The sequence below is a fragment of the Pogonomyrmex barbatus genome, unplaced genomic scaffold (assembly GCF_055798465.1).
Source record: "Pogonomyrmex barbatus isolate J1 unplaced genomic scaffold, ASM5579846v1 scaffold13, whole genome shotgun sequence".
In the NCBI taxonomy this organism is placed as follows: Eukaryota; Metazoa; Arthropoda; class Insecta; order Hymenoptera; family Formicidae; genus Pogonomyrmex; species Pogonomyrmex barbatus.
The window spans coordinates 5971160-5989459 of NW_028297109.1; the positions used below are offsets into that span (position 1 = coordinate 5971160).

An 18300-nucleotide genomic window follows, 5' to 3' on the forward strand; every position below is an offset into this window, starting at 1 on the left:
ACGAAAACCAAAGGAACCGCCACAGGAATTCCACAAATCTGTCGAAGCGGCAGTAACAGTTTTGACTTAATGTCATGCGGAATTTACAATTCAAAGAATACCGAAATATCTCTTGTGCACTGGTTACGCTTTTCTTGGTGTAGAATCCCACGAATTTATTTGCAAACATAATGGCGTTGCATTTTTGCTGTTATCTTTTTTAAAATTTACCTCTTACTATCTGTGATAAAATACTGTACTCAGTTCTATATTTTTCTTCTTTATCAATCTATTTAATAAAATTTAATTAATCTATAAATTCTATATATTTGACTTTTATTATTTATGTTGTTACCTGACAATACAGATGAAATACCAGATTGATTTGTTAAATAAAGAATTTAGTCTTCGATAAATAATAATGTTTGATTATTGATATAAATTTTTCAGCAGAAGAAAAATACTGAATTATTTGATAATTATTGATTTTTTTAGTATAATGTTTTTATATCATATATTTTTTATACTATTTTAGGTTTTATTACATTAAAATTTGTCTTGTGAAAGCAGTAAAAAATGTAAAAAAAAATTATTAATAAACTTTCATTTTGTTATTGAAAAGCGTATGGAACCATATGATCTACATCGGAAGACTCGACTCTCGTAAGTTTCCGTAGTGTAGTGGTTATCACGTGTGCTTCACACGCACAAGGTCCCCGGTTCGATCCCGGGCGGAAACATTTTTTGCTGTCACGATTTATTTTCATAGAAATTTTTTTTTTTAATGATAATAATGCTATTACAGAATATTGTATTTATTAAAAAAAATTTTTATATAAAATCTTATGTAAGATCTATAATTGTATAATTTAGATTACGAAATATTTATATATTTCATCATAGTATCTAAATGCAAAATAAAGTACATTTAATGAAAAAATTATTAATTTGTAATCTAGAAGAAAAAGATAATAATTATATGTAATATATAATATAAATAATATATCATAAAAATGTTAGAGTATTCGTACTAGAGGAGGCGAGTTCAACTGTCAGGATGGCCGAGCGGTCTAAGGCGCCAGACTCAAGGTTCATACCTTCTCGGTTCAAGACCGGGTTCGAGCGTTCTGGTCCTCTCTGAGGGCGTGGGTTCGAATCCCACTTCTGACAAATTCTTTTGCTTATAAAAACGTTACAAGTGTATAATATAATGAAAAAAACATTTGACATATTTTTTTTATTTTTTTATTAAAAATTTTGCATAATACATTGCCTTGATCGGCTTTAATTTTATATGCGCTTTATGAAAAAAAATGTTTAGTAAAATTTACAACAAATATAATTTTTTGTATTGAAAATTTATTGAAAATGTTATGATATTTATTTATGTGTATTTTATATTAAATAAATTTAATGTGCATGTCCATAGTGTGCAACTTATCTTTATCATTAAGAGACTTCTCGTCAGTTGTCAGGATGGCCGAGCGGTCTAAGGCGCCAGACTCAAGGTTTCAAACCTTCTCGGTTCCAAACCGAGTATAGGGCGTTCTGGTCCTCTCTGAGGGCGTGGGTTCGAATCCCACTTCTGACAAACCTTTTGCTCCATATTATAAGTTTTGCAATTATTATTTTTATCTCTATAATTGATAAATTACCGCTCGAAGTATCAAGAACACATAAAGCATGCACTATTTCAGACTTTGTTAGTTCGAATCTCAGTATAGACAATATCTTTTTATCCTTCCAAAAATGTTTTTTTTTAAATTATTCATATAGTATTATGTACAATATAATATCTATTATTAGAATTATTAATAATATTAATTTTAAAGCTGAACATAAAATAACAATAATTATTTTTTATTTATTATTTACTATTTTAAAAGATTTTTGGCAAGAATGTTGCGAGATATTATTGTAGTCAATTAACAATATTGTTTAAAAAATGTAAAAATATTTGTAATATATAAATATATTGTAATTAAAATGTAATAACTACATATTTCTTCAACATTCAAGAAGCAAATATCGTGATCCGGTATGGTCTAGTGGCTAGGATACCTGGCTCTCACCCAGGAGGCTCGGGTTCGATTCCCGGTACCGGAATTTTTTTTTGTTTCAACTAGAATATTTTTTATACTAATTTACTTATATTTTTATTTATATTCTATTCTATTTTAAATTTAATTATATAACTATATAATAAATGCAAATATATAATTTAAAAGACGAGACAAAAAGATTAACAATAAATTAACTTTAATCCCAATTTAATTTATTATTTATCTTTTTTTAGTTCTAAACATTGAAAAAAAATAAAGAGTAAAATAAACCGAGATTCTATCGCGAAAAATCTCTTAACAATTTGGTTTCACTGTCACATCACTACAAATCGCAATGTCATTATTCAAATCAGAAACAATTGATAGTACGACAGTAGTAATCGAATCGTCTTATGGCAGAAGGTAGAACACACATTATTAAATTTGCAATCGAGTCGGTTATTTCTAGTAATAAGTGGAAAACTACGTGGAAGGCCGTTTTAGACTTGCTTGCGAATATACGGCTTGATAAATTGTTTCTACATTAGCCTCTTACGTCGTGGTAAAATACAAGACACTTGAGAACGAAACGAATCGCGGGATTGCAGCGGCATTGCAATTACCTTCATTTTCTTAAATTATTGGCGAGGTAGAAGACGCGTTGCGCGTATTATCGCAACGAGCGAGTCTATAATTCGGAAAAAAAAAGAGAAACGACATGACAATCGCGCGTTTGGTTTATCACGGGGTAATCTTCTCCCTGGCGCGGAGCAGGGGGAGAAGATGAATTGAAATGACCCTTGATAACGAGTACTTTGATATATACACGTCCCTCGAGGAATCGCACTCACGCGACACAGGTGACCTCTCCCCCATGCCCTGTACGTGGCGAGTCCTTTATCGTCGTCATGGTCATGAAACGGAGTAGCCAAACAGGAATGAGGCAAGGAACGGCTGCCAGCCGTTTGGAGCAATTCCGGAAGATAAATGTTGTGCACATTACTTGTCTAAAGTGAGAAACCTGCTGTGGATTTTAAACGCGCGTGGGTGTGACTCGACTTATCACGTGTGACAAAAAAATCATATTGCCTCGTTTGTTTTTTTATAATCGAGGGGATGGCTGGAATAAAAGCACGATTTTATCTAGACTTTTTTTCCAGAGATTAGCTCAAGAAATTGATTGGTTATATTGTATTGATTATACATATATATATATGAACGTATGATTGTTCTGATTGTATGATGAAAACGATATGATGGCAAAAAGAAAAATAAAATTTGTTGTGTAATAAAAAAATATTAGGTTACTTTAATTTTTCTCAAAATCGAAATTTTATAATTAGATCCTTATTTTATCCATCCTTTCAATTAAGTAAATTACTTTTATAATTATATTAATTTTTTATAATTATATATATTGTATTGTTTGCGATCTTCAAGCTTTCGAGATGATTATTTCTGATTGTGATTCTAATAAGGTTTTATGATTCACGCAGGTACATTGGCTTATGGGCTCTCGATTCAAATGCATCCACGTTATTGAAATGCTTATACTATGTGTACAGCAGATGTGTCCTAGCGATCATACTCGTCTTCATGATAACTTTGTTCGCTGATATATGTCTGAGTTTCGACGATCTCTCGATCGTCACGGACGACGGATGCATCTTCGCCGGGATTTTCGTCGTATTCTTCAAAGTGATGATTTTTCAAATTCGCCGTGAGCAGATCGCACGATTGCTATGCAAAACTATTGACGGCTGCAAAGAACTCTGCAAGTTTCCCGGTAAATAAAATTATTTGGCATTCAGATGTATAAAATTAATATGGAAACATGTAGATACCATATCATATAATTTTAAACATCTCCCGCAAATATCATCCAGTATTTTATGTGCTGCATAATTTTATCATTCGACCGGTTTCTTTTCTATTTTTCTGTAACGACAATGTTTATCTTGCTATCTGAATTGTCGCAATCGGTAAAGGAGTGAAATGCCATTGCAAATGCAGCTTTAATGCCAAGTCGTAAATATATATATCTTCTATTAAGCAAACACGATGACAGAACGACGCGTAATTTTACGTTTTAATGAGATCCGCACGTCGAAAGGGACACTGCAAAAGGGCCATCATAGGCTCGTCTCGAGCTTCTCCGTTAATTCAGGACCACTCAAGGAATTTTTTCCCCGCCGGGTCTCTGCCAGTCCTTCTCGCGATGTCTCTCCTTGACACGCGATTAAGGATCTACGCGATTCATTCACACAGAATTACTCGACAGTTTGCATAATCACGCCTGACACGTGTACATCTACGATGACGACACGTGATGTGTCGTCTCTTTGAAATCGTATATCAAGTTTCACTAATTCTAATATCGTGTCACGAAAAGCTGTAAGAAGAGAGTACACACCAACGATACCGAGTACGATTGTACTTTCCCCTTGAATTATTTTCCAGCTTAAAGTTTTTTACGCAAAGTTTCGCTCGTGAAACTGCAACCGAGACTCGATTTCTTTTTTTTTTTTAATATTGTTCACGTAATCAGTTGGCGGTGAGGACAAAATCCTGGGCAAATACCTGCTACTTTCCCGCGTGAGCATGTACGGGTTTAGCGTCCTCGGCTTCTTCCTCGTGATCGCTCTGCTGTTCGTTGTGCCCGTGGAGAACGGGGAGCTCCCGGTCAGGGCGCGGTATCCCTTCGACACGACCGTGTATCCCTGGCACGGGATCGGCTTCTTCGTGGAGGCCTGCGCCGTCTCCGTCGGCATGGCCGCCATCATCGGGATGGACAGCCTGAACACGAATCTCTGCAATCTGTTTCTCGTGAAGCTCGAGATTCTGAACGCGCATTTCGAGAGCTGCGGCAACGACGACCGGCACGACGACGCGACGACGCCAGACGTCGATAAGCGAGACGAGGATTCAAGCAACGCCGGTGGAAGAAACGGGATAGAAACTTGTTACGGGATATTTCCTACGGCTGAGGCCAGCTGCGGAAAGGATAATTACGATCCGGACGCGATTCGCCGCGGCGGTTTCGCCGAGCGGTTCGGACGATCCATCCGCAATCATCAACGTCTGCTCGCCATAATAGACGACTTCAACGAGCTCTTCAGCGTCGGCATGTTCGTTCAGATGCTCTCGAGCACCACGATGATTTGCCTAACCGGCTTCCAAGCCACATTGGTGAGTCGTGATAAGTCAAAGTGCCTAGTCGCGGCCAGATCGTGATCAGAGCCTCGCTTTGTTTCGAGCAGGTCATAGGCCAGAGCTCCAACACCTGCAAATTTTCAATATATCTGATGGCGGCCCTTTCGCAGCTCTTCTATATCTGTTGGCAAGGAAACGAAGTGATGTATCAGGTGCGATCACGTTCCGTAGTAACACTTTGTCTCTCAATACCGCTCTTTCATCAATAATTTACCGCTATTTGCAGTAAAACACGACACGATTTTTTTAACATCTTGTAGTGCGATTCCGAAGTTACATATTTGAATACATTGAAATACAATTTCAATGTATTTCAACGTTAGTAAGAATTTTTATTTTACTGGATGATTTGTTTTTATTTTTACTACCGGCATTATAAAAACAACGTAATATGATCAACTAGAAGCTAGAAAGTTGATGAAAATTTTAATAAATTTGAAAATTTTAATAGACTAAATTTTAATAAATTTCTTCGGGATTACAACAATTTATAATCGACGTGATATATAATTAATTCGGATTTATAATACATATGTAATTAAAGCGAACTTTCACATAGCGCTAAATTTGCGATCTTGCAGAGCGCGTCGTTGACGCAAAGCCAGTGGCTCTCGAAATGGGACGACGAGTTTTCCACCAAGATTGGACGCCTGCTAATACTGTCCATAATATTTTCGAGACGTACGATTAACTTGAAAGCAGGTGTATTCTACGTCTTATCTATGAGGACATTCATCACGGTGGGTACATCTTCAAAAATGCAACGATGACTATCGTATCCTCAGACCGGTTGGGTATCGCGTGATACTTCTGGTACGCGTGATGAAAAAGTCTCGGGTGAGATCGTAGCAATTAAACGAAATTAAATCCGATGGATACTCGACGGGGTAAGATAGAATTTATAGAGACCGGAGCATATCTCTCGCGCAATCACGCGAACTTTCGCGAGCGCGATCTAACGAACTCGACGAGACATTGATAAAAAAATATAATTCATACGAGTTAGATAAGCCGTGCTTCATCGAAAGCTTTATATAATTTTAAATATCGCGTCGTAAGTACAGCTACTATCGTAAGCTTTTTTTTGTCATGCGTGCCGAATCCGTTACTTCACCCGCGGCGAATTGATTCCGATAATCGTAACATACTGAAAGAATGGAACGCCGGATGTGAATAGTAGTACTTCAGAATAAGAAAGAACACAGAAAGAGAGCAAAACACATCTCTAGTACGTGCAAAGAAGCGAACCGCGTTCTCCGCCCATCAGTCGCGAACAACCGTGTATTAAATTGATGGTCACGCGATTGTCTGATGCAGCAGAATGCCTAGAGACACTGTCAAAGTACTAAATTCTAATGTAATCAGACACAAAAAGAACAGGTTTACTCAAGTATCAAAAAATTTAATCAAAATTACATATGTATATATGTATTTATATATATATATATATATCTGAGAATTATAATATATATCTATAAAAAAATTTTCAAAGAAAAAATTGAAATTTTATTGAAATATTTGAAAATTTGATCAAAATACAAATTTCAAGATATATATGTATATATATATATATATATATATATATATATATATATATATATATATCTTGAAGTATATCCGTATAATGTTCATGTAAATTAAACTATATTTGTAGAAATGAATATTGCGGATATAATTCAAGACATTATATATGTATATATGAAAAATATCTTGAATTATATCTGCAATTAATAATGTTGATAATGTTCATTTCTACAAAGATAGTTTAACTTAAATCTCGATTTAATTTTATGTCTTTTTCTAAGAATGAGAAGAAGATAAAAATTAAGAAAAAAATTAAATTAATGAAATTAGAAATAATCTACATTGGTAGAAATTGATATAAATAAGATAATTAAGAGTTAGATATTTTAATTAGTTACTACACGAATTATATACATTTCTTTTTGCTCCCACTTGCAAATTCTGTCCTTCCATCACGGAAGATCGATCAATCATTTTATCGATTGGTGTCATCGGACATTCTTTTTGTAGATTCTGAAGGGTTCGTACTCCTTTTTCGCTCTGTTGAACACCATGCACTCGGAAGTCGATCAGTAAATTCGACAAGCCATCGGCTTTAGTTACCGTAGAACAACGTCTGCGGTCGAGCATCTCGTTACAAAGCGTGTTGGGGAGCAACGCAGCTGAAAATCGACTGTAACAACATCAACGATCCAGAACAAGACCATTATTACTGTAAGGTTTGTACAAAGTGTATCGATTATGTTGTTGAACTTTAGCTAATAAAATCAGAAGAGAATAAACATTTCGATGGAGTTATAACATAAAAAACCATTAGAAGAATTAGAAGTAGAAATTATCAAGCTACGCGGAAAGAAAAATTTTGCTGAAGTATCTAGAAATTTGATCAAGTATATAAATATGAAAGTAATTATATTGAAAGTAATTATATTGAACGTTCAAATTTATTAGAATTAAAAAAGAAATTTGCACACTATTTTCACCATAGTTAAGCGTCCCGTATAATAAAATTTAATAAATTTTGATAGTCCAACAGAAATTATTTTTAGATTTGTACCCGGTCGAATTTTTAAATACTTCAGCGAAACGAACGAAAAAAAGAACTTTTAAATACTTCAAAATGATTTTTTTTCCACGTACGCTTGGAATTATGTATTCCATCCAAAGCTGATGGAAGTAATCAAGCGTAAATCAATAACATACTTCGTAGTCGTTTGAGTACATGAAAAATTAGTTGGCCGACCGGCTTATCGTAAGCAAGCGTTATCGAAGCGGGGCTAATTCTTGAAATTTATGAGGCGACGGTACGGTGAGTTTATAAAGAAGTGGCGGAGGATTTTTCATAATTTACTGTCGCCTGGGCAGCGGCGGATCGGCAAATGTCGGTTATACGGAAATCACGGGACTAGAATATCACCGTAAGAGTGTGCCCGAGGAACTGGTTGGCAGCAACTTTTACGATTATGGGTCCGCCGAAAACAGGATTTCTATTCTCGGGCCGTGCAACCAGGCTGCAACGACGACGACCTGGCTGGCCAATTGCAATCGCAACCGCCGCTGCCGGCTGCCACATCGCCGTGAGATATCAGATTGATCGCGATTTAGATATCGTACGGTACAATTCGATGCGGATCGCGAAGTATACCCCGTGCACGCACAGAGAAAAAACGTACAGGAAGGAAGCAATCGTGGGTGATTTTTCCTACGATCCGATTATCTCACAGATTATCGACAAGTTATAAGTATTATTGAGATCGTTTTTTCTAAACGTATCTCTATTCATCTTTTAATCTTTGTTTTCTCAAGAGATGGTGCTCGAATGAGCAAAACTCTCATTTGTTTAGAAAGGCAAACAAATGGCGAAACAAATGGCGTATAAATATAATGATAGCCTTGCCTCCATCTGACTCAAGTTTCTTTTTTTTTTTTTTTTTAGATACGTGATAATGACAGATTGTGACATCAAAACTTCTAAGATTCTCGAACACACGGATTTCGCATAAGTCATATGCTGCGTTTATCGGCTCGCGATCACGGGGACAAAAATCGGAAATGAAATTGGCTTTCCTATATTATCGCGGTCCCGTTAGTCAATTTATCTCGCTGCGTTTTCGCAAAGGTGGACCTTATATTTTCAATCGTCCATCAATCGAATACCTCACGCGTGCGCATCGTAAAATATTAATAAGCGGCGATAGGATATTTCGCCGGATAAAGAAAAGAAAAACTTCCGACATAATCGCACGTACAAGATCGTTGATGTACGTTCGCCGCGATATTAGATTCTTAATTAACTTCATTAAACTCACATGCGCGCGCGCGCGCGCGCGAGTAATTAATCGTCGATTGTGATGCGCTTAATTAAGTATTCGTGGTAGCCGATCGTGACGTCACGTTTCTGTGACTCGTCAATAAGTACTGATGTTGATAACTCACGAAAATCGTGTAGATCCTCGAAGATACGACCGTCTTGGCCTGCAAATAAAGCGCATGGGGATGATATCGAGCGGAAAGATCGGCACGACGATTGTAAAACGTGAGGTTGGTGAAATCCCGAAAATCCAGTTTCCATCTCTACGATCTTAACTTACGGTTCAAGGTTGTGATTTAACCTTTCGGACTACCAGATATTTATTTAAAAATTTATATCGACTTAAGTTTGTGAATTAACGCCTCGGTAAACGTGCACTAATACATGACATTACATCATCAATATTATTATTTCTCATTTTAACAATATATTACTATATTACTATATTACTATCTATCAAAAGTCTGCGCACACATTTATCTCTTCCGGTTAAATTAAAAATAACAAAATAAATAAGCCAAGAGATATTTTATTGATACAGAGAAATAGATTTAGATATAGATTTACACTTCTTTCTGTTATGCCAATAAAATATTTATTATTAAAATAAGAGATTGTGCGTGTTTAAAACTTTTGACAAGTACAAGTATAATATAACACATATTACACGTAACACTTGCATTACTGAATACGAAATTATAATATTAATATAATGTTTCTGCTAGTCGGTTTGTTTACTGGGTCGAGATTGATGTAATGAGGATTCAAGCGTCTTTACAAAATCGTGGAACAAGATTAGAATTTCAAAATAGACATTCAAACAGCTTTGCTTTACCAGAATCAAACGTTGATTCTTGATATTCTAATCGCATGTAATTCTGTCTCGCTGCCGCACACGCCTTTCTTACTCTCGTTTCCGTTCTCGACCTCGCGAACTCATCTCCGAGCTATCGCTATTTATTTATCCGACGGCGGTGTATCGTTGAAAATTAATAACACGGAAAGCCCAATCCTCCTTCATCATATTTATCGATGATGTCTCGCGGCAATAAACGGCAAATTAAGTGTAGCGGCTAACGGCGATTCCGATGAAGACAATTAACGAGCCTGATTATCGTATCCGTTTCCGATCGGGTGGATTTCTCGCGAGGACTCGCGAGTTCGTAATGCTCCAATGAGGTGGAGCGATGGCGATAATATTGTGGAATAATACCATAGGATATGCGGGACGCATTATTATGAATGCGGAACGGAAAGACAGAGATCCGTGGTGCCCCGAGGGAAAAATGGTCGTGAGTCATTTTTCTTGACGCACCTGATATACCGCGTATATATATAACATATTCTCGGGATCGGAAGAGTTAATCGGCATGCGAATTTAACGTTGCATCTTCCTGTTTTATGGGCATTTGTTATTATTGCATACTTCTCATGTGGTGTATTGCGTGATTTCCGCATGCGTACAAATGAAATTCATTCACGCGGCAATGATCGCATAATGCGTAATTGAAATTTGTCTCAATCCCCGCGAGTTCGAATAGGTATTAGTGTTATTATATGTTTGTAGAGAAGGAATAGTTTGGCTAGCTAAAGTATTTAAAAATTATTAAACATTCAGATACAAATCTGAAAATAAATTTGTTAGATTATCAAAATAATTATGTAGGACTTTTTCAAATTGATTATTAGAATGAAAAATTTTTGCAGTATTATTATCATCATGCTTAAACCTCCTTATATAATAATTTGAATGGTCTAGTAAAATTATTTTCTGATCTATATATCTGGTTAAATTTTTAGCAAAATCGTCCTTTCTGTATAAATTATCAAATTAATATTACATTTTTCGTAATTTTTTTGTAAAACAACTCGGTTTTATACACAGCTACTTATACAAAATTTTTCTCTTATTTTAATATCTGAATACTCTTAATTTTGTAATTAATCTCATATATCTTCAGATACTCATAATATATTTTCGCAAAATTCCTTGGAATTTAGTTTCTATTGTATATATGTTATTGGATTTCGCGTAGGATTTTAATACGATCACATGAAGTGATTCTGCGAAAACACGAAAGTAGCAAGCTATATAATATCGGCCAATTAACTCGAACGACGACATGATGTATTGATGCGAGCGTCGGTTGAGTTGTTGAGACATTGCCCATGCAATATGTTCAATATAAATATTCTGATTAACATTTACATGCCACTGTATAATTAAAATGTAAATCGCGGGGCGTGAAAACGCAATTCATTCTCTTCATTACTTATTGGCAAGTCAATACTACAATTACAAATCATATAGGTATTAATTGAGTAATTTGGTTTACGTCGATAAATGACATCGAGGAAAATACAGATTTGAAAGCAGAAGGAAGGGAGCTTCATTCATCTGGAAATACATTAATTCTCTCATTTATAAAATATGCAGGAGCGCATATGCTCTAAATTAATCTTCAATTATTTTTACAAATAAATAAACACTAATTTTAAATAAAAGTACTTTTATGCTTCAGCATTGATATTCATTTCAAAGTATTACATGGCATAAATATAATAATTCAGTACAATTATTATAAATTATGTACAGAATACCTCGAGTTTTGACAAATTTAGTGCCGCTCTTTTTCTATAGATTTATTTCATTACATTGCAATCTTTATATTTTCAAATTAAATATGTTGTCAACACAACTTCAAATAAAAGTTTGTTTAGAATAACCGTTAATAACCGTTAATACGGTTAGAAACTATCGGACTGTTGAACATCTGCCTCTGGTTTCTTGATCAATCGTTCGTTCAAGATCAAGGAGGCACGATCGATCATTTGGGGATAACCAGCGAGAGGGGTACATTCCCCCATTTTATATATTAATAATATATGAACTAATATCTTTTAATGATAAAAAAGGTTATTTTATAATTTATTAAAATAAAAAAATAATATTGAGAAATATTCTTGATCATAATATTAATATTCTGTTGTTAGAAAATACAAATAATTTAATGTTTCATGTTTAATAATTACTTGGTAACATTTTAAACATGAGGTTAGCATTTTTAAATAAGTTATCAAATATTGGATAATAAATAATTAGCTGTTTATACACGATATTTATATCAGTTTTCGCTTGTATATAAAAAGATTACATGGAGTTAATTTTTTGCAAAGATAAAAAGCGATTTGCTCTAAATATTTATATAATTTTTATGTAGATTAAAGTATTTTAAAAATTAATGTAATATGATATATCAGTCATTTAATACATGTGTCATAAAAACACCATGCATAAAACTTTAACTTTTTTTCTTAAAAATTACACGAGCAATAAGTTTAAAAGTATAATGTAATATTAGTTTCACTTTTGATATTCTATATGGTATTTTTAAACAGATTGTAGCATTTTAATTTTTAGATCGTACCTTCTTAAGATTATTTGTTTTTATCATCGATAGATTTCAGTTACATTTCGTGCGATCGTAAATTACTGAACATAATGAACGCTTTTTCATTAATCACTACGCGATACCTCGTAGCAAAATCAAACCAGTACGCATATAAATGCAATTTGTCTCGTTTCTTAAAGAGAAAATAAGGAGAAAATAAGGAGACGAGCGAGATGTGTCGTTGTTCCTTCTCGCGCAAATCTCGGTCCTCGCAACTCCCGCCACGTTCGCTTCCTAGACAGATGGTCGCTTCGCCACATGTTACCTAACTGTAGCCTGCCTTTAAGTACCATTCCTCCCATGGTGGTATCAAATACTTCTTACGGGGATCATTGTGTAGCATCCTCCGGCTAACGTCGCGTGATTCTCGCGCGCTACGTTCGCGTCAACGAGTACGCTAACACGGTAGAAAACGCGACGATTTGAGACGATTTCCGGTATACCCTCAAAAAGATGCACAAAAACGACAACAATTTACTTATAAGAAAATTTTTATTACATCTTTTTAATTACTTCTAAGCTGCTTTAATATTAAATTTGTGAGCGGATAAAGAGCTGCCTTTTTATTTTTATATCAAAGCTTCCGAAATTCTTTACACGGTCTTGATAAATAATCAGAATCAATTTCTTTAAAAAAAAAAAAGTTAAATTGATATAAATGAAATGTTTTTTTTTTTTTGTATAAATATTTATAATCTTGTGAATTTATTATTTTAATCGATGAGTTGAAAGTTAACTTTGCTTATTAATCTTGAACATTCAAAATGAAATTTATCAAACAAACTCGCAGATATAAATAAAAAAGAAATAATTCACAGATCACGTTGATAATTATAATTAAATAAGTTGATACTTTTTCTTTTATCGATTTAAAGTCACTTTAAAGTCAGAAAGCCTTCTCATTTAATCGAGTTATATAAATGGAGTTGTTCGGGGTTGTACTCCGAAATGATAAAATGATCGATAATGTGACAGATCTTATCTTTACACAATTAATCTCGCACGATAATCAGTGCATACGTGTTGCAAACTCGATCAGCACTCGGATTGCATTAACGGGACACTGTAAAGTGTAGCGGAGACGTCATAGTCGAAATTTTAATAACGGTTAATGACGATTACCGGAGAGAAGAGGCGGCGTCGGCGCGGACTCACGAATTAAGTTTCGCATGCGTGAGCGCGTATGCGGACAATTTTTCACTTATCTCGCACATTTCATCTAACAGAAACATAAATCCGATGTTTAACCGTCGGTTATACTCGTACTGCCGCGTTCCTTTAAGTGGCTCACTCCAAAAAATATGGCCGGTACTCCCTTTTCATGTGTCCCGCCGACCCGGCGGCATCCTTCTTCGTTCGCCTCTGCACTTCCGTCGTGTTCTTTGCTCGCGAGGCGCGATTTGCGACCGCGATTAAATCCTTTTGGGGTAAATCCACGAAAATCAGTATGCGCCTCCACCGTCGCGGAACCGCGCGACGTGCCGCACGACGTGGTCACTTTGTCAAAAGGAAGATTCGGCTCTCTCTCTCTCTCTCTCTCTCTCTCTCTCTCTCTCTCTCTCCTCGAGAGAATGTTGCAATTCCAAATAGGAGGCGATGCGAAGTGTTCGATAATTGTGTTCCGACAGGACTAACAGGGGTAGTTAGCAGGTAATATAACGCAACGCCAAACCAGTCGAGATAATATCAGCCCGCGACGCGGAGCGGAGATTTAATGAAGATACAAGAGGTGGGCGGACAAGCGGGCCTGATAAACCGGCGGCGCGTAATGAATTTTCGTTGACGGTAAACGCGCGTATCCTCCTTCCGCTCCTCTACCTTCCCTCCCCCTTACCCCTTCTCCTCCCCGAGACCCCCCTCAATCTTATTTCGAAAATTAATCCCCGTCCGCGCGAGGTGGGAATCGAAGGGCGGAAACAAGACGACGACGTAAAGGGGTAAAGCGAAGAACAAAATGAAGGGAAATGGAAAAAAGAATGAAAAACAGATCGCAAGCAGATCGCATCGCGTTTTTTCGCGCGCGACGGTGACAAATTGCCGTTTTAAATTTTGTATCGCCGCAGCGCTAAGTGATGAGGAAGAGGATAACACCTCGGGGAAGCGACACCTCGAGTATTTCGCCGCGTCTCGATATGGGACACGAATTCGTATTTTCTTGACGCGAAAAAAAAGAAATAAAAAAACGAGCGAGATCCTCGCGCGCCAGTGGATTCATTACTTTGTGAACATAAATCTCTTAGATTACTCGGGATTTATGGCTATCTCGCGTTCGGTTGCTTCTTCACTGCTTCTTACGCGTTTCTTCTCCCATCATCTTCCAACCTCTGAACCTCGCTTCTTTCTCACCCACGTCCGTAAGTCTTCGGTCTTGTCATAGAAAAGTCTTTAAAGATTCGCGATGTCCGTTAATTCGTAAGGCATATGTCGAATAGAAATTTTTTCTTTAATTTTAACTTCAATCTTTGGAAATTTTACATTTATTTTAATTAAGAATATGTTACACTTATTTTTATTTATAATGAAAAAATTATAAATTATTTTAAATTGCATTTAAAAGTGATCTGTGCAAAAAGATCTAGCGGCGATTTAGAATCCGAATCAAAAATTATTTAAATATAAAATAGAAATATGTTTTAATAGAAATGTAATTAAAAAATAATGCTAAAAATCTTAATTGTTTTAAGTATTCAAGATGAAGTATGTAAGATATTTTATTGCGATACAGAGATTAGTTGTTCTGTAAATAAAGATTAAATTTTTGTTAAGAGTACAAACCAAACGAATAGTGAACAAATAAAATTTAATTTTTATTTACAGAACAACTAATCTCTGCATTACAATATTTTACATAAATAATCTGGAATATTTAAAATATTTATATATAAATATTTGATATTTTTATCAAATAATTTTCGATCTAAGTTTTAAATTGCCTTTTTGCATTATTTTTAAATGTGCAATTTAGAATAATCTATATATTTTTCATAATTTTATTGAAAATAGCCAAAAACTTCTTTTTTGAATCTCAAAGTAGGAGATTGCATATGTCCGTTTAGTTCTTATTTTAGATGCAAAGTAAAAGCTTAATTCATATAAAGTAATCACAATCTAGAATATGAGAGAAGATATGCGAATACAAATAATATGCGTGAATATAAATAAAATTTATATAATACAATAAAATTTAATTCGAAATTTTATTCTTACTTTTAATCTTAATTTTAAAATTTATAAATTCTAGAATACTTTATGATATAGATTTATTTTATACAAATCGATCTTCTACTTTGTAGCTGAAATAAATGAACAGACACTTTCCTACTTTGAGACTCAAAAGAGGTGTATTCGAATATTTTCAGTAGAACTTTGCAATTCTAAACTAGTAAGAAGCTAGATATGAGTAATATCAAGAAAAATCAATCTGTTCAAAATATCACAACGTAATCACTGTCAAATAACCTTTATCGTTATTGTTACGCTTACCTTTTTCGATCTCTCTCTCTCTCTCTCTCTCTCTCTCTGGCAATACCTGTCTCCGGAATCGAATTTATCGTAGTATCTGACCGGTGTACCGAGTCGAATCCACCGATGGATGATCGGGGAAAACCGGTGCAACCGTAACTAAACGTCACCCCGCTGGTAGACTCACAACGCGAATATCCGATATTTCTCGCGCGGAACCCCACAAATTAAGATCGCCGCGCGTCGTCGCGGCACGCTCGACGCCGACTTGCACCGTTACCTCTCTTGGAAAGCCCGCCCACTAAAAGACGCATACAGCCGTGGCAATGTGGCAATGAACATAAATCTTGGTCGCGATCGATATCACGCCGGTTATTTTCTTTTCTTTTAACCCCGTGCGACTCTCACCCTGGCATCTCGTGTGAAGTAGCTGCTAAAGTGAAGCGTTGTCGTTTTTCGTCGTTCGTTTAAAATACATGGTGCTCGATCCGTTATTAGCGCGTGGAGTTTCGCGCAACACTTCGTTCGCTCGCTAATTGTGCGGAATTAATTTTTGAACGGCGATCAAAGAGGAATAGGAATTCCGTCGGAAAGTAAACGATGTAACAGCGATGTAACAGTGTACGCCGATCACGCGGCATTTATCGAGGTTACTTCGCGAGTGCATTCGCGAAAAAGAAAAGTGCTGATTACCCATTAATTACCTTCCGGGTGGCCGAGAGACTGTTTTTGCCAATATTCGTTTCTCTACCGACGAAAACGCCGGGCAACCATCTGCCAGTTAAAGGAATGAAAATTGTACCTCTAATTGCACACCGGGTGGCCCCAAGCCGATCGTATACCCCGAATATTGACGCCCCTCTTCGTTCCCGGCCTGTCAATGCATCCGTTGCTTGTGGAATTTGATTTTATGTCAATATTCATAATAAACGCGCCGCCGCGATCGGAGAGGTTGATGGAATATCGTTAAAACGCTCGAAATTATCAGAGAACACGTTGTAATTACCTTGAAATCTCATTACAGCGGGAGATCTCGTAAATGACGTGTCGTAGATGACATGTTCTCCGGATGGGCCTTGGATATCTTCCGACAGATTTTTCATGAAATTCAGTGTTAAAGAGGCTAATTAATCATTTTTTTTTTTTTTTGAAAAAATATAAATACTCAATTTCATTATATGTGTCTGGTTAAAAAATTTTCTATATATAATCATATATATAGAATGTTTACATATAAAAATATGTAATTACGTATTATTATACATAATTATATATAATTATATATTAATATATATAATAATATATAACTATATTATTACTTTATGTATAATTATATATTTTTATATATGGATATATTTTATGATGTCTCTTATAATTATATACATACAATTATTTTTAATCATATATGGAAAATTGTTTACCGAATATAGTATTTGTATATTAGATTAAAAGATTTTAAAGAAGATTTTAACAAAATTTACATTAAAATAGTAATTACAATGTAACATTTACGGAATAAGCTTCGAATAAATAAGCAACGTTGGAAAAGGCAAAGATTATACATTAAAAAATTTTATGCTTATTTTTATCGATGCAGATTAATTGTAATCTCGGTTTAACTTACTTTTTATCTTGTTTTTCAATAGATTTAGAAAAAAATCGAGGTTAAAGTTAATTGATAGAAACTAGAAATTAAAAATTTGAAGAAGTACAAGTAAAATAACGTTAACACATTTTTTTTCTATCAAAATCTTGTTAAGTTTGCTACAGCCGCACAATAATTAGCACAAAATCACGGTGCAATTGCATTTTATGAATGCACCGAACTGCCTTTTTGCGGGACATTACGAAAAATTTTGATAAATGATTTACGACACGATGTTGCTCCGAAATATTAAAGGTTGTTTCATCTTTTATACGTGTCGGCATTTTACATTTATGCTTTCGGTCCGAAAAGATTCCTCGACATTTACTCAGAATATTACACGAAGCGGTGAGATTATCAATAATTCAGATGCGCTGTCATAAATGTGCCTTGTTATAAAGCGAACAGAGTGTTTTATAAGCACAATATATCTTATGTTTTTTAAGAGAACAAGATCCAAGCCTTGAATTTAAAAAAAATCCAAGTTTTAAACAAATAATTTGAAAAAAACTAAAGCGTTTAGGGCCTTCGAGAATATCCCGTTTTGTTCTATAAATTGAATAAATCGTTCGGCCGAAATTGTGTTCTGCGCAATCGGTTCGCCAATCGTTCGATCTAACTACATTGATTTTTAACGATGAAAATCTGGGCCTGACTGCGTGCACCAGTGGA

At 35.1% G+C, this 18300-nt stretch overlaps 1 protein-coding gene and 4 non-coding genes across 5 annotated transcripts; all 5 read left to right on the forward strand.

The window, feature by feature from the left end:
* The first annotated feature begins 646 nt into the window (after positions 1-646).
* Positions 647-719, forward strand: TRNAV-CAC (transfer RNA valine (anticodon CAC)). The gene has a single exon. It is a non-coding gene; the product is annotated as a tRNA-Val (tRNA).
* A 311-nt stretch (positions 720-1030) lies between these two features.
* On the forward strand, positions 1031-1149 carry TRNAL-CAA (transfer RNA leucine (anticodon CAA)). The gene is made up of 2 exons: positions 1031-1068; positions 1105-1149. It is a non-coding gene; the product is annotated as a tRNA-Leu (tRNA).
* A 300-nt stretch (positions 1150-1449) lies between these two features.
* TRNAL-CAA (transfer RNA leucine (anticodon CAA)) lies at positions 1450-1570 on the forward strand. Its single transcript has 2 exons — positions 1450-1487; positions 1526-1570. It is a non-coding gene; the product is annotated as a tRNA-Leu (tRNA).
* Positions 1571-2013: 443 nt separating this feature from the next.
* On the forward strand, positions 2014-2085 carry TRNAE-CUC (transfer RNA glutamic acid (anticodon CUC)). Its single transcript has one exon. It is a non-coding gene; the product is annotated as a tRNA-Glu (tRNA).
* Positions 2086-2927: 842 nt separating this feature from the next.
* LOC105429922 (4-vinylanisole receptor-like) lies at positions 2928-7465 on the forward strand. The gene is made up of 6 exons (XM_011643181.3): positions 2928-3033; positions 3518-3807; positions 4570-5210; positions 5282-5386; positions 5816-5974; positions 7269-7465. The coding sequence occupies exons 1-6, from the start codon at positions 2930-2932 to the stop codon at positions 7332-7334; spliced, it is 1365 nt and encodes a 454-aa protein (XP_011641483.2). The 5' UTR covers positions 2928-2929; the 3' UTR covers positions 7335-7465.
* The last annotated feature ends 10835 nt before the right edge of the window (positions 7466-18300 follow it).